Here is a 22033-nt window from a genome sequence, read left to right on the forward strand (position 1 = left end):
ATCACTATCCTGACTGACCAGAGAATCTGTCCTGCTTGAACTATTGACGTCAAACAACAATCACTTTTCCATTGTGTTGTCAGATATTTTTATTATGACGTCAAAATTTCAAGGGAACCTGTGTGATGTCCAGTAATAGTGGACAAATAGCGATAAGGTGTATTGTTTGCGAAACATGAAACCAGAAGAAACCTTCTGGAATGTAAAAATCCTTAAAGTTCATTCTATTGTTGGATTCTTAATTGTCTTCTAGAACTGTTGCAAAAAAAATTGCCAAAAACTGAGTAGTAACAGTATACACTAATTTTTATGATAAAAAACTGACTGACTTCTGTATCTTTTGTAGTTCCAAATGGTTATAGATGAAGAAATTCCATTATTGCGTACATTCCGTGCAGAACTTGCCAAGAGATCGTCCATGTTAGTTGATGAGGATATGGAAGGATATTTTCATCAGTTATCAGAATTTGAAGGATACCCAACACCAATGACAACCACAAATGGTTATGGTGGTAAATCATTCGTCAGTAAAGTGACAGCTATGGTGGATAGACCTATCGGAACATCTACTCCACGAATGGATAAAAGTGAAAGTACCATGGACAGTATGGATGTAGATGATAGTCCAGGAGTCCAAAGAAGAATGATATCACCTCCACTGTTAGCACCTAACAGATTGTCAATGAAGGTTGCTAGTATTACAAGTGTCCAGGCTTTACATCAGAGTGCTCCACCTGAAGATCATATGTCTAATACTTCACAAATATTGGTGACAGTTAAACAGGAATGTATAGCACCAAGTCAAATGACATTATACGTGTCAGCTATTCTTAATCCTCAGACAGGAAGACAAGTTAGTTTAGTGGATGCTATTAAATCTGGATTGTTTGACTCTAGAACAGGGTTTTATGTCGACCCTTTAACAAGTAGAAGATTATCACTTCAAGAAGCCTACAGTAAAGGTTATATATCTGATGGTTTACTGCAGCAGCTGAATTCACCCTGTGGACTAACAGATCCCGTAACAAATAGACAAATTCCATTATTAGATGCCATGAAGAAAGGAATATTTGATCCTGTTAAAATGACTTACAGAGACCCAAACTCTGGTCAGAACATTCCATTACATCAGGCTGTGTCTAAAGGCCTGATATCACAACAAACTGCAACAAACCTAGGAGGAGATGGGGTAACAGTTACCACTATCACACAGTCCCAAGCTGTGTTTGGTACTGCTGATTTATCAGTACTAGAATCAGCATTAGGACTAGCTGATGCTATAGAAAAAGGTCTGTTTGACTCGTCATCTGGAAAAATTATTGATCCATTATCAGGAAAAAGTATGACTATTTTAGAAGCAGTTGAAAAAGGACATTTAAATCCATCAAAGAAAGAAATAAAGGATCCTGCATCAGGAGAATACATTTCACTAGTGGAAGCTGTGAGTAAGGGTCTAATTGACCCAGAATCTGGATTATACATAGACAGGTCCAAAGGTCAGAACTTACCGTTAGACCAAGCCTATCAGAGACAGTTATTAAGTAAACCACTTTACCTTCCAAAGGCTATTGTAGAAGGATCAATAACAGAGAAAGGTCACTTAATTGATCCAAACTCTGGACGTGTGATATCATTCTCTGATGCACTAGACAATGGCATTCTGGACGACAGTACAAAATGTGTGATGATTCCTTCCTCTGGAGAGGTTTTCTCAATCAGAGAAGCAATAGAGAATGGTATCCTTGATTCACGAGGATTGTTTGTATCACCTGGTGCAGAACCTGCTCAACCTATTGCATCAGCTGTTCAGAAAGGCTACTTAAAATTGGTCAGTGAAGAAGTCCTTTTAGCAAGACCATGTATCAAGGACTCAGTTACAAATAAAATGTTAACAGTTCCAGAAGCAATGCGAAAAGGCATAATTACAAGCAATGGAGATTTTGTCGATACAAGAACTGGACGAAGAGTACTACTTAGAGCTGCAGCCAGTCAGGGGTTGGTAGATAAAGATGTGGTAGAAAAATTGACACGTGATACATCCATGAAGGATGCAAGCGGCAAAAATGTGTCCCTTCTCAAAGCGATACAGATTGGAATGTTAGATCCAGATCGAGGGGAGATAACTGATGCTAGAACAGAAAGAGTAATGACTCTGAACAAGGCAGCTAAGGAAGGAATTATATCAACAGATGATGCTCAGACTGTGCTAGAGGTTCTCAGTCCAGCTATTACATATACCTCTGTTCAAACCAAACTACAGCCAGGTAATGAAGAGGTCAACTTTCGTCCAATATCTGTATCAGAAGCCCTCTCCCAGGGTTTGTTGGTGGAAAGAACCGGAACATTTCGGGATCCTCACACAGGGTCAACAATGCCTGTGGAGGAAGCAATACAGAAGGGACTTTTACGATTGTCCACAGAATGGCCGCCAACATCTCTTCAAGAAGAAAAATATGATGAAAGCTCTGAAGAAATAGAATTTGATTCTTTTGATTCTCTACCAGAGCCAGGAGCTTCCAAAGTTCAATCCAAAATAGTAAGGAAAGGAAATGAGGGCTTCTCCTTCACATCAACAACAATTTCGAGACCTGCCATTGCAGAATCGGTGGTGAGCCAGACTCGCCATATTGAAGTACAAAGCATCACCGATCCACGTACGAAGGAGAGGATATCTCCACAAGAAGCAGTAAAAAGAGGAATATTAGATCTATCAAAAGGATGCTTTATACACCCACTGACTGGTCACAAATTTACCATTAATGAAGCCATAGCTAAAGGTCTTGCAACAGGACGAGAAACAGACAAACCACATACTTCTGATACATCTGTCAAAGAAATACGATCATTTGCAATTACTAGTGTCATTCATCCAAGAACAAAAGAAAAGATATCTGTTTCAGAGGCTGTCAATCAAGGAATATTAGACAGAGAAAGAGGACTGTACATGACATTTGATCAACAGGGCAGAAGAGTGTCTATACCTATCAGTGAAGCTGTTGATAGTGGATGGGTTCTGGCTGAGGATGTTAGCACTATGCATGTAGCTAAAGGGGACATTCTTAAAGAAACAAAAACATTCCAATTAAAAAGTGTCAAACATCCAATTACAGGAAAATTTGTGCCTGTCATTGAAGCTGTAAAAGATGGTATCTTAGACGAAGGAAATGGATTGTACATAAATACAAGGACAGGTGAGAAATTATCTGTATACGATGCTATTGAGAGGAAACTTATTGAGGCTGAACTCACATCTGTCACGTCTAATGATGAAGGCGATGGAAGCAAGATGACCACTACAAAAATGACCACACTAATGGTATCATGGGTTGTACATCCCAGAACTGGTGAAACCATATCTATACAAAAAGCTGTTGATGAAGGAATTATTGATAATGTAAATGCACAGTACATCAACATTGTGACTGGAGAGAGGATGTCCATCAATGATGCAATAGACAGGAAGTTAGCTATTGCCACGTCAAACATAGAAACTGCTCAAGATCGTCATGAAATATCAAGTATACACATTACTGATGAACAAGAGACATTTGAAGCTACATTAGTGGAGGAAATAACTGCTGAAACAGTATCATATAGTATCAGCAGTGTCATTGACCCCAGGACAATGAACATGATCTCCTATGACGATGCCGTCTTGAATGGAATCTTGGATATATCCAAAGGACTGTACATCAACCCAGGTACAGGAGAAACTCTTCAAATTAACACAGCACTAAACAAAGGACTGATCCATGCTGATGTCACAGGCAGATCAAAGGAAGAAGAATTACTACATAGTGCTTTCAGTGCTGGAAATCTGCCATTCTCATTGAAGAATGTCACTTCTGTGATCAATCCTAAAACCAGAGAGCAAATATCAGCTGTGACAGCTATCAAGAATGGTCTGATTGATGCTGAAAATGGAACATTCCTGGATACCAGAACAAACAGTAGAATACCATTGGAAGATGCATTAAAACTAGGCTTCATCAGCCTATCAAAATCAACAGATGCTGCTGATATTGAAAGGATACAAAATATGTCAATGGAAGAACCTGTTCCACCTACTATTACAGAAAATGGTATCGCCCCATCTGTGGTTGATATAAAACTAGAGCGGTCAGGAGCTAGAGATGAGGACAGAATGAAAAATGACAGTTTTGATGAGGTTCTAAATTACACCACAGACGTGGAACAAAGTTATGATGGTATTGATGGTGATAAAGGAAGGACACCACAACTTATAATGGAAACAACAGAGACAACAAGAACTAGAGGTGATGTGAAGACTCTTAAATCAGAATCTGTATCAGCACCTTCTGGATTCTCATACTCAGAGGCTCTTCATGTAGGTCTTATTGATCCAACATCAGGCAAAGTCAGAGATCCAAAAACTGGTCAACTAATTACCTTAAAAGAAGCCATTGATAGAGGGATTGTTGACACTGATAAACAAGCCATGCTAAGTCTTACTCTGGATAGACCTGTCACTCTACAGGAATGCTTCAATAGGGGATTAATAGACAGCAGTACTGGTCGTGTCAATTATCCAAAATGTCAACAACAAAATATCATACTAGGGTCACAATTTAGGTCACAATTCTCAAAACCAGGCCCTTTGAATCTACTGGATGCAGACAAAGCACAACTTATTGATGAAAGAGGACAGTTATTGGAACCAATCTTAGGAGAGAGGATAACAATTCAGGAAGCTGTAAATCGTAATATTGTTGATGGAAATTTGGTTCTGATTGTTGATGAAGCGTCTGGAACCAAACTACCACTGAAGACAGCTTTACGACAAGGAATTATAGATGGAAAAACTTGTGAAGTGACAAACACAGCCACTGGAGAAGTAATGCCACTGTCGTCTGCTATACAGCAAGGACTTGTTGTTGACTCACTGGATCAGAAGAGAGGAACAGTAATGGATTCAGCCACAGGAGAAACTGTTCCTATTGAACAAGCAATACTTGATGGAAAGCTGAGGTCTGACGAAGTCACTATATTGGATTCAAGGACAGGTGAAATGATTTCTCTGGATTCAGCAATGAAAAAAGGACTGTTTGATAGGAAATCTGGCAAGATTAAAGATTCCAAGACAGGAGACAAAATGACTGTTCAGGATGCACTGAAGTTTGGACTACTAGCAGTTGTTGGAGCACCTATTCTGGCAGGGAAAGTTGTCTATGATGCTGTAAAAAGTACAAAGACCAAGGGACCAGTTATAAAAGATGTTACAGAAACAAAATCTAAAGGCCCAATTATAACAGATGTGACAGAACAGGAAAGACATAAGACTGAAACAATTGGAAAATTTACATTGAATGGGGATGGAGAACCCCAAACTACTATTATATACGCTAAACCTGGAGATCGTATCAAACCGACAATGAATCTTCCTTCTCTTCAGAAAAATGAACCAGATTTAAATGGACCTGATAGTTATGTGGTAAGTCCTGACAGAAGTAGATTTTCTCAGAGTAATACTTCTGAGACGCTAGATTTTTCTCATCCTTCGCTGCATGTAAAACCTTCTATGGGTGTTTCGTTTTCTTCCGAGGTTGATGGATCTTCTTTTTACAAGCCCTCCTATCCTTTATCCTCCCCTTCCTCAATGGTGAATGGTGACTCCAAACCTTATGGAAGTAGAATTTCTGATAGTATTTCTGAACAGACAACTGAAACAAGCTTTACAAGTTCTCCATTTATATCTAAGGATGATCTGACTATTGATTGGAGTGCTGGAAAGGTCATCATAAGATCAACTGGAGAAGTGATGACTGTACCTCAAGCAGTACAGAGAGGTCTTTTGGATTCGGATACAGTAGAAGAACTTGCTGAATCAGCAGATTTACAATCCAAAACACCAGCCATAGATGTTAACTGGGATGAAGGAACCATAACTGTCAAGGAAACAAGGGAAGTAATCACAATTGATGAAGCTGTCAACAGGAAATACATTGATTTATCAACTGCACAAACATTATCAATGGTGGTAGGAAAAATACATGATGTTGAAACTAAACAGTCAAAAAAGGTTTCACAAGTAAAATTTTCTCCAGCAGAATCAAAGACTATATTTCATGAAACAAAAGTCATTACTGAGGAACAGAAGTCAGGAAGTTTACCTAGATACAGTTCATCAACGAAAGGAGAAAGAGAGCCTGTATCACTAAATGAACTTGTTATGAATGATAAAAATGTCACACTTAAAGGAAAGATTTCTGTTCCAGGAAAGCATAAACCTGTTACGGTTCAGAGAGCTATTGAGGAAAAGTTAATAGACTTTGATAATTCTAGTGTTTTAGATCCCAAAACAGGAGATTTGATTTCATTGAATGAGGCAATCAGGCGTGGAATATTTGATCCTGAAACAGGAAAGCTGAAACATACTGGGACTGGAGAAAAGATTACGTTAAGAGAGGCCTTTTATGAGGGTCTGATACCACCACCAGGATTTAGTGTTACTACTTATCGTGAAGTTCAAAGTGAGGTTGTTGATCATCACTACTCCATTAGCGATGCCATAGAACAAGGAATGGTGGATGAGGGAAGTGGTACATTTAGAGACCCAAAAACTGGAGAAGTTATGTCATTAGGTGCAGCCATTCATGAAGGTTATATCAGTCCTCCAACTTCTCCCCGCAGAGAAGTTGATCGTGCTGAATATAAATTCACCAAAAGTTCACCTGTCAAAATACGTCCAAGATCAAAGGATAAAGCACCAAAAGAAAATCGCTTGTCATTCTCTCAAGCCTTGAACAGGGGCCTGATTGATGTGGAGAGTAGTAAATTTACTGATCCTTCTACTGGTTCTAGAATTGCTGTACTTGATGCTATTAGAAAACAGTTGATTGATCCTGAAGACGAAGTGCAGGAAACAACAGAGGGCTTCACTCTGACAGCTGCATTAGCTGAAGGAGTTTTTGATGACTCAACAGGTGAATTTACTGACAGAAAAACAGGACGAAAGCATAGTTTACAAGAAGCCATTCGTTTGGGATTTATCAGTGGGGATAGCAGTATCTATGATGTCAAATCAGGAAAAATGATGACTCTCACTGAAGCATTGAACACAGGAAGAATTGACCCCAAATCTGGAAAATTTATCAGTAAAGATTCTTGTATCAGAATTTCTTTGAAAGATGCTGCTAAAATGGGTCTTGTTGCATTTGTCGGTGCTCCTATCTATGGAGCTATGAAAGTAAAAGATTACTTCACCAAAGATAAGTCAGTAACGAAAACATTGTCAGTATCTCTAGACAGATCTGTTCCAATTGATGTGCAGTCTACTGTTGTAACTCGTACTGGTCCTGAGAATATAGAGATAACAGAATATAAACATAAACAAAACAGAGATGGAGTGGGTGATTCTGATATCTTAGAATCGTCAGAAAAGGTTTCGTGTAAAGTTCATATTCGTGGTGTGAGAGACTCAGCAGGGAGGAAGGATACCAGTCTTGACCAGGCAATCAGGTCAGGCATTATAGACACACAACATGGAACATACAAAAATTCACTCACTGGTCAGGAGATGAGCATAAAGGAGGCTCTAGATTATGGGTTTATTGATGGAAAGGTTATGGATAGTGTGACTATGAAAGAACAGACTTCAAAATCTGGTGTCAGTGCTGATGTAATGTTCTCAGAGAAAAAGAGAATGTCCATTGTATCAGTTATTGACCCAAATACAGGACAAGAGCTGAAGTTACATGATGCCGTTCATAAAGGCGTCATTGATCACGATGGTAAAACATACTTTGATGATGAACATGGAAGGATCATACCTATTATGGATGCTGTCAACCAAAAACTTGTCAGAGTAAAAGATGTAGATTCTGAAATGAAAAGCACTGAACTTTATGGAGAATCCAAAGAAGATACAATAACTCAAGTGAAAACATTAAAGATTAACACAGTTGTTGACCCAGCTACTGGTCACAGTATCAGTCTTCAGGAGGCTGTCAAGAGAAATATCCTAGATCTACATGCTGGTGTAATTGTAAACTCCAGAACAGGAGAAGAAATACCAATCAGTGAAGCATTGAAGATGGGATTAGTCAGTGGTGAAAATTCATCAAAAACAGAAACATTTGAAACTACCAGTCCTGACACACTTCATCTCAAATCTGTGTTCGATCCTGATCAGGGACAGTTTATTCCAGTCAAACTTGCCATAGAGAAAGGCATCATCAACCCAAAAACTGGACGTTATAAAGAAAAAGATGGAAGCTCTATTCCAATAACTGAAGCTGTTCATGAAGGTAAAATTAAAGCAGATCAGAAAATGGTAAAATCACCATCTTCAGCAGAAGTCATTACTGAAAGACGTACATTTAACATTCAAACAATAGTTGACCCTAGAACAGGACAAACCATACCAGTGCCTCAAGCAGTTCAAAGTGGAATTTTAGATTTGAAAGCAGGAATAGTCACAAATACTCAAACAGGAGAAAAATTAAGCATACCTCAAGCCATTAAACGTGGGTATGTACGAGCTGACTCTGTATCAGAAGAATTAGGAGGTTTTGATGGTAGCAGTCCTATCAATAATGTTAAGTCTGTTAAAGATCCAAGGACAGGAGAATGGCTGTCAGTAGAAGAGGCAGTTAATAGAGGTGTTTTAGATGGTGGGCTATGTAAATACCTGGACAAACATACTGGGGAAACACTGGAGCTTGAGGATGCAGCCAGGAAGGGGTATGTTCAGTTGGAACAGACATTCCCTTTTGTGACTACTGTGAAACGAGACTCCATGACAGTCAAGGCTATCATTGATCCTAAAACTGGTACTAAGATCCCATTACAGGAGGCCATCAGGAAAGGCATATTTATTCCAGATAAAGGAATTGTTGTTAATCTGAGAACAGGAGAGAGACTACCATTGTTAATGGCAGCAGAGAAAGGTCTGGTAGAAATTGCAGCTGGTAGTTCTGACAACATTGTAACAGTAGGAGATACCATGATAACTGAAGTCAAGGATCCATTTACTGGCAGAACCATGTCACTGGATGAAGCTTTAAAAAGAGGAATTGTAGACAAGGATAAACATGTCTACTATGACCCTAAGACAGGAGCATCAATGCCACTAGAGGATGCTCTAAAGATTGACCTGATTACTGGAGAAAGTTTACAACAAAATGGTAATGTCGACAAGGAAACCAAAGATGTAAAGCAAATAAATGTCACAGGAGTACTTGATTCATCAACAAACAGACAGCTTACAGCTGAACAAGCTATACAAAAAGGAATCATTGATGCTGATATGACAAAATATTATGATGCTAAGTCCAGGACATTTATACCCATGGAACAGGCATTACAGGCTGGTCTAGTATCCGGTGTTGTTCAGACAATTAAAACAGTGCAAACAAAAGTCAAATCAGAAAAACCAGCCATTACATACAATATATCCAAGGTTATGGATACATCTCAAGGTCAAATGATTGATGTAGCTGAAGCCATAAATAGAGGCGTACTTGATGCAAAGGGTAACTATAAAGATACTCGCAGAGGAGAAACAATGCCATTATCTGATGCAATGAAGAAAGGAATGGTATTAGCCACAGAGGTCGATGGTAAAATATCAATGTCACCTGCTAAAGCTACAGAGAACTACACATTTAATGAAGCTCTTAGAAAAGGTTACATAGATGAACAAAGAGGTTTGTTTACACATCCAAATACAGGAAAGATTTACACTGTTGATGAAGCTGTAAGGGCAGGCATGATTATTTCATCCACATCTCAGCCATATGAATATTCAAGTCCAAGGGAAGATGGGACAACTATGTCATTTCAACAAGCTTTTCAACAAGGAAACATTGATCCAAAAAACGGGCAATTCGGAGGCAGGGACAGGAGAATCCCCATGTCCATTGAAGAAGCACTTCATAGACAGTTCTTGTCTCCGGTAACCAGACAAAATTCACAACAAGGGGGATCAGTAGTGTTATTGAAAGCGAGCCCTCACACGGCAGAAAGAGGAGCTGTTGTATACACAGACATAGTCGATACAAAGATACCGATGGATAACACAAGATATGATGAACAAGTTACCATGACTACCACAACTGTACCTGGTAATACTGACGAGAATAGAAGTGAGCCTTCATTATCTGTTAGTGAAGCTCTTAAAACTGGAAAAATTGATTTGGAAACAGGAACTTATCGTTACCCTAATACAGGGGAAATAATGTCTGTTGATGAAGCTGTAATTTGTGGCTTTTTGTCAATAGATAAAGCAGAAATGATTGATGAAGATGTTCACCCTAGCAATGAACAATCACCTATTTCCATATCAGATGCCATAACCCAAGGAAAGATTGACTCCGATAGAGGAACCTTCAGTGACCCTCAATCTGGGGATGTAATGAGTCTTCAAACAGCCCTACAAACTGGTTTCATTCAACCAAAAGTCACTTCTGATAGTGAACAAATAACAACTTCAGGAGACCAGTATACAGTTGTTAAAGAAGGGTCACCATTTTCACCAAAAATTGATGTTAAAGTCATAAATGGTGAAGTGGTTTCAACAACATCAACAGAAATTCAGATCACATCAGGAAGTGCTACATATGTTACCAAACCTGGATTTATGGTTGATTCTAAGGGCAAAGTCCTAAACGCGTCTACTGGAGATATAATGTCAATATCTGAGGCTGCAGCCAAAGGTCTTATCTTCACAGAAAGTACTGAAAGTAAATCAGAAGTCAGATTTGCTGAAGGTAAAATATCATCATTAGAAACTGAGCAACAAACTCAATCTGAAAGTACAACATTCTTCACAAAGCCAGAGTATAAAGTAGATTCTAAAGGCAAGGTAGTGAACACTAAAACAGGTGCTCTATTACCATTGTCTGAGGCACTAGCTAAAGGATTAGTTTTCACCGAATCTACTGCGCTTAAATCAGGTTTACATGTATCTGAAGGAAAAGTTAAGATGCCACTAGTGAAGGCTGATGTCACGTTTGCTACTAAACCTGGATTTGTAATAGATTCCCAAGGAAAGGTAACACAAACAACAACGGGTGATTCCATATCTTTACCTGAAGCAATAAAGAGGAGTGTGGTGTTTACTGAAACCACCAAACCTACCAAGGATTTATTCATCTCTGAAGATACAATGGCTCCAACTGTGGTGGAACAGCAAACAGTGAAACTACGATCTAAACCAGTTAATGGTAGAGCTGTGGACCACAAAGCTGATGAATTTGATAGTGGGATGAAAGTAACTGGTAGAAGATCTACGGACCGCTCCACACCTTTTGATGAGGTGAGTGTAACTAATGCATGGTTATTAATAGCTTTAAATAGTGTTATGGTGTGTATGTTGTTATATATTGGGAGGGATATATTAAGTCATACAATTTCTGAAACTAAAATGAAATATATAAAAGTTATTTTTAATAGTATACTGTGTGAGTGGGTCAAATAAGATAAGCTTTTAGAAATGTATTATTTTTCAATTTATGTTTTAGCTTATATTTTTTAATAGATGTGAGTTCTTTTAAAACTGAAATATGCTTTGTTTGATATCTTTAAACGTTTTTAAAAATCTGATCAACAAAATTAGTATAAAAGATAAATTAGACTTCACCATAGTTAGGTCAATTATATAATATACAAATTATTGGAAACCATTTTTTACTGAAAATTAAAAACTTTTTAACCGTATTATTGTTCATGATTCTAAAGTGATTATTATTAAAAGGCGAAAGATTATATGTGTAAATAGGAACAACTTTGTTCCTAAATTACGTAAAAAATAAAAGTAGAAAAAGCTTGCCATGTTAAATGTATTTGATAGTATTATCTTTTATATATATTATAGTTATTAATGTTTATTTTTTATACAAATATACTTTTATTAGTTGTTTTGTTGATTGCAATTACATTGTAAGTAGTTGTTTTGTTGGTTATAATTTATATCATAATTAGTTGGTTTTTATTACAATTGTATTATAATTAGTTGTTTTTATTTATATGGTTGATATTTACATTTATAGAAGGGTTTATACTTTGTGTTTGAAAAATATACATTCAACCTTTTTTACTGATGGTACTGGGGCATAGAAAAAATAATTCATTTTGATCTGAAAAACTCAAATCACAATATAAATCATCCTTTTGTGACTAGTTTGGATATAAATGGGGTGGAAAAACAATGTATACCTAATAGAAAAATTATACATGCATAAATATAAAAAAGAAGATGTGATATGATTGCCAATAAAGACTAGAGATCTCACAAAAGAGAAATCATCAGTTATAAATCTCACCAAAAATTATAAAAGATTTGCTATCCATGTCAAATTCTCAAAAAACAACAAATAGTAATTTCAAAATAATATAAAAACATAATTTTTTTCAGAATAATACATAACGACCATTGTAAGGTTCCTATAAATGACAGGCACAGACATATTATTTGGGGTGGGGGTTCCATTTATGTTACAGCTAATTGTCTTGCTGGTTATATGTTTCATATTTACCCTTTTGAATATTTGCATTTGAATAGGTTGATGCTTGATTCTGTTATTTGTAATGAACCTTCTTATATATGTTTCTTTATAATTTAGTTATATTCATGTTGTATAAATGTTGCCAACTTTTATTGTTACTCATTTGTAAATCATTCATTGATTCTGTTTCTCTTGGACAGCTCAAGAAATATACTTTCTCTTCAACAACATTTTTAAAGATAAAAAAAGATTGTTCAATGAGTTTGTGAAAGCAAAGATTATTCATATTCAAAGACATGAACTCTATTTCAGTTTTAAATTAAGAGTCAAGTATACACTAGTATGATTTAAGTACTGTATTTATATTGATCAGGAAATATCATTTTGAATTCTAAGTAGAAAATTTTATCACTATTCAGATGAAGTGATACGATTTGGAGTTATGAAAAGTATTGCTGGAAATTTATATTCAAAGATAAGATTCGCTGCCTTTCACATCATAAGGCCACGGTTTTTTAATTTGTTGGTTTACGGATTTTTCCCTTAAAAAAGTCGGGTCGGTCGGTCGGAAAAAAAAAGAAAAAAAAATATCTTTCAAAACGAAAAAATATGCAAAATAAATATATATTTCACCTTACTAACAAAATGTTTGTCTTATTTGCTGTTTTGTCATCATTTCTTAACATTTAATTCAATGAAATATTATTAATCAGTGATCATGAACATCGCATGACATCGTTTAAAAACTTCCTGTAAAAAAGGGGGGTTGCACGGACAAAGACGAAATTAAATCGTCATTTAACAAACAAGAAAAACAGATTCGCGTAGCTCTCAATCAATTCCAGAAAACTTGGTAAATAATGACAAAAACTAATAAAGAAAAAAAATGTAAAAACGTAGTACAAAAATAAGTTTAAACACACGTGTCGAAAAACGTAATAGACTCGTCCACTGGAAAAACAACAATATCGGGTTAATCAGTTGTCATGCAATCCGGTTTTTATCCCAATGATTGATATTTATGAAACAAGAAAATTTCATAAGAATGGTAAATATTCAGTTCTTTAATTGATGTATTCCACCTGTCAACATTTGGACAAGTCTATTTCTCTGAGATGATGCATCTTACGGACTGATGACAAATAAGGGAAACGAACTTATTTTGTAATAGGTTTTCAACACAGGTTTCGTTTCGCAAAATTATTTGCGCAAAAGACATTTCAAAGTCAGTTATAATTGATTTGTCTATTTTTAGAAACGTAAATTGTAAGTTTTATTTTTCACAACAGAAAGTGTTATCAACTTTGTTAATGATTAATGCATTTCATTTTATAAAAAAAGAAAATTTTAATTATTTTTTAGGGATAATGCATTGATAAGGGTCTGTGGGAATAAAAAAAGCATGAAAAGTCAATTTTATTTTTATTCTGAAAGTCGGCAAAATCGGGTCGGCGGATCCGTAAACCAACAAAATAAAAAACCGTGGCCTAAGAAAAAAATATAATAGAAAAACAAAATTCGTTGAAGAGAAAGATTTTTTTTCTTTCTGTCAGAATATGCTATCAATGAAGAAATTTCAGGTTGGTGCACTGGAAAATGATACATCAAAAGAACAAGGAGGAAGTCCAGTTAAGAAACAAATCTTTTCATTGGTTGAGTTATACAACAGGGGATTATTTGATCCAAACACAGGAATTGTTACTGACCCTGTTACAGCTTCCAACTTCTCTCTTGGGGCTGCTGTAAAACATGGACTTGTTGATGCTGTTAGCACAGAAGTCAAATTCTTAGACACAGGAGATTTTATGGATCTTGATTCCATTCTTGAATCTGGAATGCTTCAAGAACAAAAACTTCAAATTGATTCAAACACTGGAGAAATTTACATTGGGTCAAGTGCAGAAAAGATCATGATTAATCAATTGAAAATGAAATGTGAAGGCAGACGTTTGAGTCAGCCAATCAGATCTTTTCTTATGAGTGAAAATCGTAAGTTAGATTCAGAAACAGTAGAGGATAAAATCATAATCGACAGTGCAACTGGACATAAATTAACATTTAAACAGGCCTTAGATTGTGGAATATTAAAAGTGATAGATGAAGGATCTTTTACAAGTGGTGAAATGTCAGATCGTTGTTTTGTCCGTGATACAGTAAATGAAAAATGGTGCTCATGGAATAAAGCTTTATCTCTGAATATTGTAGTTGATAGTGATGCAGAAATTGATTTGAGGAAATTATCGAAGCAAAGCAAACATGTATCTTTTGAAGCTGATAAGCTTATATCTAGTTCAAGTGATAATTTCTCGCGTGACAAACGTAAACATTCTATTGATGTGTGTCTAAAAGCAGATCTGCCAGTGACTTTAGATGCTGTGATTGACAGTGGATTGTATGATCCAATCAAAAACACTGTGACAAATATAGAAACAGACGAAGAAGTATCGTTTAGTGAAGCACTTGATCTTGGTCTGATTCACATAGACTCTTTAGTTCGTGATCCAGTCAGTAAGGATATATTAACTCTTGGTGAAGCTATTGACAAACGTATTATTGATCCAGTGTCCGGCAGAATGATGTTATCATCGGGGCTTCCAATTGCACTTAACTTTGCCTTAAGTAAAGGTCTTGTTGTGAGATGTAAATCACCCTATCAGCTGACATTGTCAGAGGTCATAGAAGAAGGACTTTATTCTAAAGACAAGGAGAAGTTCCTATCACCAGATAATGAGAATGAATTGGCCTTTTCTGAAGCTATATTTTCTGGTATGTTAGATTCTAGTTTGATTCGTGTCAGAGATACAAAGGAAGGCACTATTCATGAGCTAGACGTAGCTCTTCAGAAAGGACTCATAAATATAACATCTGGACGGTGTGTGGACACAGTCTCAGGGAATGTTCTCTCATTACTGGATAGTATTGAAAGTGGAATACTGATAGATTTGTCTAACCAGCCAAAGTATGGAGTTATGGATATCATTGAAGAAGATTTGGTCGAGGAGGATGGAGCCTTTGTAGATCCTGGAACTGTAAACCCAGTATCATTACAAGCTGCTGTAGATAGTGGTCTCCTTGACAGAACAGCTTTCTTAGTTCGTAACTTACAATACCAGACATTGGTAACACTTGATGGGGCTTTAGCAGAGAACATTATTGACCCAAACACTGGAAAATATAAGTGTTCTGATAAAAAGAGCATTACATTTACAGAAGCTGTTTCTAAAGGATATATTGTACAAAACTTGGGCAGTACTGACTTAAATCTTGTTGATGCCATACATCAAGATGTTTATAATCCTATCCAGAGGAAATTTACTGACCCAAGAACAGGAGAAATTCTCAACTTTCATGAGGCAATCAAATCAAAATTAATCAAATGTGAAGATATTCTTGTAAAAAATACAGAAACCAATGAAATAGTTCCGTTTGATGATGCCACTGTCTCAGGACTTGTTAACATTGAGGAGTGTATCATTCATGATGTTTTAAGTGATGAGTTTTATGATTTGAAATCAGCATTGGACAAAGGCTTGCTACACCAGGCCATTCACTGTCCTGGTCTAGGACTTGTTGAAGCTGTCAAGTGTGGTATCTATGATGTTGACTCTAAAGAAGTCATAGACAAAGTCTCAAAAATGTGTATAGGTATTAAACAAGGAATAGAGTTTGGAATCATTGATTTGTCACAAACATTAGTCAAAGATGTTAAATTGGACACATTTGTACCATTGGATGTAAGCTTTAATGATACATTCTCAAGGTCAGAGAAGACAACAATATATTCTGATGACCTTGACATTGGAGAGAAAATCAGTGGAGATCTTATAGTTGATATTCCATCTCATGGATTTACTATACCCCAAATAATAAAAATGGGTCTGTACAACAAAGATACCAAAAAGATAAGTGACCCAAGAAATAATCTCAGAATGACATTGTCTCAGGCTGTTGTGTGTAAATTTGTAGATGATAAAAACACTAAAGTGATTCTAATTGACAAAGGTGTAGTATCTTTGAAGGATGCTATAAAATGTGGGGTCGTTGACTCAGAGACATGTTACTATATGGAAAACTTGTCACCTCATGATACAGTTTCAATGGGACTTATTATTGATAGTTTTGAGGATGAAATACGACCAATTCTATCTACAGTAGATACACTTCTAAAAGACTCAAAAATAAATCAGTATTTGGAAATGAGACAGATACTAGAAACAAGCATGTCATCACAGACTGAACACAATAGACGCAGACATTTTACTCAGCCTCAGTTTGGTATTCAGAGGGCTGTTGAACAAGGAATATTTGAAAAACATCGCTGTACCTTTCATGATCCAAGAACAAATATGTCTGTTACTTTAGGTGAAGCTTTGAAAACAGGACTGATACATGGGATAAGGTCACGAGTAAAAAACCCAGAAACGGCAAAATTTGTTTCATTGTCTGAAGCTACAGACAAAGGTATTATTAGTGATAAAACTGCATCTATGCTGGATAGAAAACATATGAAAACATTCCCTCTAGAAAAGGCCATTGAGGAACATATGGTTTTAGATGTACCTTTTACAAGAGTCACTTTAGATGAAGCCGTACATTATGGATTACTGAATATGCTTACTCTCCGTATGCAAAGTATGACCAGTGATGATCGTGTGCCATTATCAGAAGCTATATTGTCTGGACTGATTGACAATGAAGAAACATTGATAAAGGACCCTGTTGACAATACTATAATGGTCTTAACACAGGCTGTAGATACAGGAATATTTATCCCACAAACGGCACAACTAAAATGTGGAAAGGATCAAACTATGGATTTATTAACTGCCATTGAAAAAGGATTCATTTTGAATGGTAGAAGTCTCTGTAACGTTCTGAAAGTATCAAACTTGAGACAAAGATCTGCAGAGAACCAATCATCCCCAAGAAATGTTCATATAGAAAAAGAAAAGATTATATCAGAAATGTCTTTCAAGAAACCAATCAAATTTGGAGAAGCACTTCGTCTTTGTTTGATAAATACAGACACTATGGACTTCACCTTACATGACGATAAATCAACTCTTTTAGAGGCCATTGATAAAGGAACTGTGGATGTAGATAATGTTTCCTTTTATGATGAAACTTCTGATGAAAGGATTCCTTTGACCTTGGCATTAAAGTCAAACATGATTGGTACAGGTGATCAGTCTTTACCAGAAGGGATTAGTTTTAAAGCAGCATTAGATAAAGGACTATTGGTTGAGAGGTTGACTCCAGCAATAAGTCATGACCAATTAGAAAATGAAGAAACCGAATGGCAGAAAACTTCAAAGGGTATTACCATAGATACACTAATAACATCTGTGTCACAAGACAGTTGTAGAATAGGAACTCTATCAAATGCCATTCAAAAAGGATTGCTCGATGATATAACTGGAATGATAAAAGATCCTTTTACTGGTAAACTTCTTACAATACAAGACAGTATACAAAACCGTCTGATCAATGATGGTGCTATAGAGATATTATTTGGTGACAAAGTGATATCTTTGTATGAAGCTATTAGTACTGGTATTATTGATCCTGTTCATGGGAAGTATTTAGACAATGAAACATGGAAACCTATCACATCAGAATATGTTAGTGGAGATGTTATACCATCAGCCTTAGCTGATCAAGTTGATTCCAAGAGTTCGGTGGAAATTTATGTTGAAGAGATCTTATCTAGTGATCAAAACAGAATCAAGCTAAGAGAAGCTTTCTCGTCTGGGATTTTGAACCAATCAAATTCCAAGGTAATTGATCCTGATACAATTCAGCCAATAACATTGCGTAGGGCAGCTAGTTTGGGTATGATTGACGTAAACACAGGAGATTTTAAAAACCCACAATCTGGTGACACAATAAGTTTAGTTGAAGCTGTGGAAAAGGGGTTCATCCTATCACCAAAAGGCTTAAGTTTGTACAGTGCTGTCAACCAGGGACTTTATGATGGTGAAAATAGAACATTTGTTGACCCTAGCACAGGGAAGGAACACTCCTTGCGTGAAATGATAGAGATGGAAATTGTTACATCACAGTGCCAAGAAATTCGTGATTTAGCTAGAGAGGGTATTATCATCACCTTACAGAAAGCCATAGACAAAAACATTATTGAATGGAATGAGAATGTTTATGTTAACCTAATGAACGACAAAGTCTATAGCTTTAATGATGCAATAGCTGCTGGTTTAATTGTTAGTAATATTCCAAGGGAAGGACTACGTGAAAGTCAGAATAGTGATGTCCAGTTCCGTGGTCCTAGTCCTCACAGTTTTGAACATTCCAGATATAAATACCTGGCAGAGGCTCCTATGGGTCCATTACTCAACAGACCTCTTAATTTTGGAAATCGTTCTCGAGGAAGTAGTTCATCAGATTTATCTAATACAGATTCATCAGGAACTGACAAAGATGGATTGTCATGGTTACTACCTCTGTCATCAGATGCTATCAGGGAGATTATAGCAACAGCAAAGAGTAGAAAGGAGTCTGTCAAGAAAGATGAACCTGATGGTCTTAAAATAGAGAAAGATGAAGATGTGTTTGACGTTAAAGATAATGCCATTCAGGAACCTGACAGTACTGATGAGAAGACATTACTAGACAATAAAGCAGGAAAACCAAAACAGAAACAAGACTTATTGAGGACTGTATTGGAGAGTAAAATGACAGCTGTGCGGAAGGTAAACAAAAAGCATGGGACATAACTCTGTGTGCTTCAACCTTCTGTTTGAATGAATTAATTCATGAATTGGATGATAAACCGTGTGTTACCAGTTTCTGCATTATGAATGAATTGCAATGTTTAGTTTTGAATACCTTTGAATGAAAACCTGTCGTCTGCAATCATAACTTTCGTTCTGCTTGATAATACTGAGTGATAAGCATGTGACATTAGTTCTTATTGTTTTTGCATGATGACCAGTCAGGATAATATATCTGTTTCAAAGCTTTTGTCAACAGAATCCTGCATGATAGGATTGAATCCTTTACATAAAACTTTTGTTCTATTTTGTTACAATTGATATATTTTATGGATGTAAATATATGAAATGATTTGTATTAGTTTTAATATGTATAGTTTTTGAATGCATGATTACTGCTGGACTTTCATTTATTTGAGTAAAACATTTTTCTTATTGATATGCAGGCCAATATATTGAGGGAAAACAGGTTTTATGATTTGAAGGCCTTGAAAAGTTCAGAAATTCAGCAGTGACTATTTAAGTTTAATGCATGATTCTTTATGCATTGGTTTGCATATCTTGATTTGTTTGATGATGTCAAACAATATGGTAGCTGAGTTATTTCCCTTGGGTGAAAGGCAATCGGTTACTGACAAGAGCAAATCTTGCAGGCATGACACACATGCCATTTTTCTTAAAAATAAAAATAGTAAAGTTACTTCAACTTTATACCAAGAGATTTTTTAAAGGTTCAGAAACCAGTCATTGCCAGTTGTTTTCTTCAAGGGAAATAACTATTACATATTTTAATGAGGTTTAAAATTTTAAGTTTGAAAAACAGAAATATAAGAATATTATGTTGAGCAGAAGACTTGATGATATTTTTTTGACATTTTGTTTCCAAACCTGATTAGTATGAATTGACTGCATGTGAGAGAGTAGACTTTTCCTTGAACTATAATAACATTCTATGTAGATCTTAATCCAGATTGTCATGACTACACTAAAACAAGTGAGTCCTTCATCTCTTAAGGAAATAAAGAATTGTCTTTTAATTTAAATTATTATTAAACTTTCTTTCATTCATATTTGGCTCTTGTCAGATGATGAAAATGAAACAAAATTTCTGAATGGTTTATATTTAATTATAAAAAACACAAAAATAAGTCTTCTTTATTTCCCAACTATTTCATCACATTGGGGTTTGTTTCTCATAGCAATTTAACTTTTTGATGAAAATAAATATATAATTTATAATACATAAAACATTCCAAGTGTTTCTTTTAAAACAAATTTATGATCTTTTTATTTTATTCTTGCACACTGTGTTTGCTTTGAAAGTTGTTTGCTAAAACAAATATATAAAACGTTAACTGAACTGCTTTAGAAGCCTGTACTATAGTTATGAATGCCGTGCTGCATGGTTAATATTATATTAATTTGTTTGGTTTGAATCTTTTTACTGCGTTTACTGTCATATTGTATCTTTTATCGCATGTTATTGTTGTTTTAGTTTTAATGTTACCAAATAATAGTTTAATTTCTAAGTGATTAAAAGTTACAAGTTTAACCAGGTCAAATAATAATTGATAATACATTTTATCCTAAAGTAAATGAATTGAAATAACAAACAAACAATGTTTTCTAGAGTTTTTTTTCTGATTTAGTGCACATGTTACAGCACTTTCCCTTGCAAAACAACACTCATATTTGCATGCACATGTTTTAATTGCATTCAAGGTTCATTAAAAACATAATTTTCAAGAAAGATATAATAAATAGATAGTTTTCTTATTTACAAGAGCATGAACACAAAAGATGATCTTGCACTTTAACCTCGTCAGTCATGATATGTAAATGTCCTAATGTGTTTGCTGTAAATAGTGTTACTCATTAACATATCTTTATTGCAAAATTACACCCATGAGGGTCAAGCAATACAATGAAATACAATGTAATACAATGAAATACAAAATAATACAATACAATATATGGAAAAATAGAACATTAGAGTTCAATTATAAATGTATGTAAAAAACACCATCATAACCTTGCCTGACATGGGTCTGACTCCCTCAGTTCTAAAGACTGTTTAATGAATATCAATTAATCAGATGGATTTTTAGACTGAAAGAGCAGAAATGGTCTCATAGATTCTTCTTTTATTTCCTAAAACTAGAGTATTTAGTCTTCAAAAGAAAGAAAAAATTTAGAAATTATAACATGTTTCATAAGGACATGAATATTTTTGGTAAATTTCATTGTTTTATTTCTGGTAAAATTATGGATTTTGTGATAGGGGAAAGACCCCAATAAATTGCCTTATTTGATAGTTAGATTGTTTCTGATGCATGGAGTAAGTTATAGCAAACACAACCATTGTTACTTATTGTAATGATTTTTCTGTCTATAATGTAATGAAATCAGCATGATAATTATTATTGTCATTTTATTTTACTACTGCACACGTGTGAATGTAATGTATTCATTTAACAATTATCTTGTTTATTCTATTTTCAGTGACTTGGTGGTAGTCAAGCGGGTGCCTGCTGTTCCCTGCACCTCCTACCTAATTTTTAGCTTGCTCTATCTCTCTTTTTCTTTCTCTCTGCATGCGAGTTAGTAGGCTTGTGTATAATTGAATGTCTTACATTTATTCTTTACATATATATTGAAATTACCCCCCAAAATAGTTGGCTCTTTATCTATATACAGAACACCCTTGTGTTGGTTTTCTTACTTCTTTTTTTCATCAATTGTTCCTCCGTTATTACATATTTAATCATATATAAAATGCCAGAAAAATTTAGAAACAGTACCTCTAGTTCAGATGTAAAATATAAAATGTCTTTTGAT

At 35.4% G+C, this 22033-nt stretch overlaps 1 protein-coding gene across 2 annotated transcripts in view; it reads left to right on the top strand.

Annotated features, from left to right (window-relative positions):
- Positions 1-22033, top strand: part of LOC134694620 (microtubule-actin cross-linking factor 1, isoforms 1/2/3/4/5-like) — a 141132-nt gene that overhangs the window by 66688 nt on the left and 52411 nt on the right. For both annotated transcript variants that reach the window (XM_063555665.1, XM_063555660.1), the window contains one exon: positions 347-11278. In XM_063555665.1, coding sequence (XP_063411735.1) covers positions 347-11278 — 10932 coding nt within the window. The remainder of the gene's footprint in view (positions 1-346; positions 11279-22033) is intronic.

This window comes from Mytilus trossulus, chromosome 1 (assembly GCF_036588685.1).
Source record: "Mytilus trossulus isolate FHL-02 chromosome 1, PNRI_Mtr1.1.1.hap1, whole genome shotgun sequence".
Classification (NCBI taxonomy): domain Eukaryota; kingdom Metazoa; phylum Mollusca; class Bivalvia; order Mytilida; family Mytilidae; genus Mytilus; species Mytilus trossulus.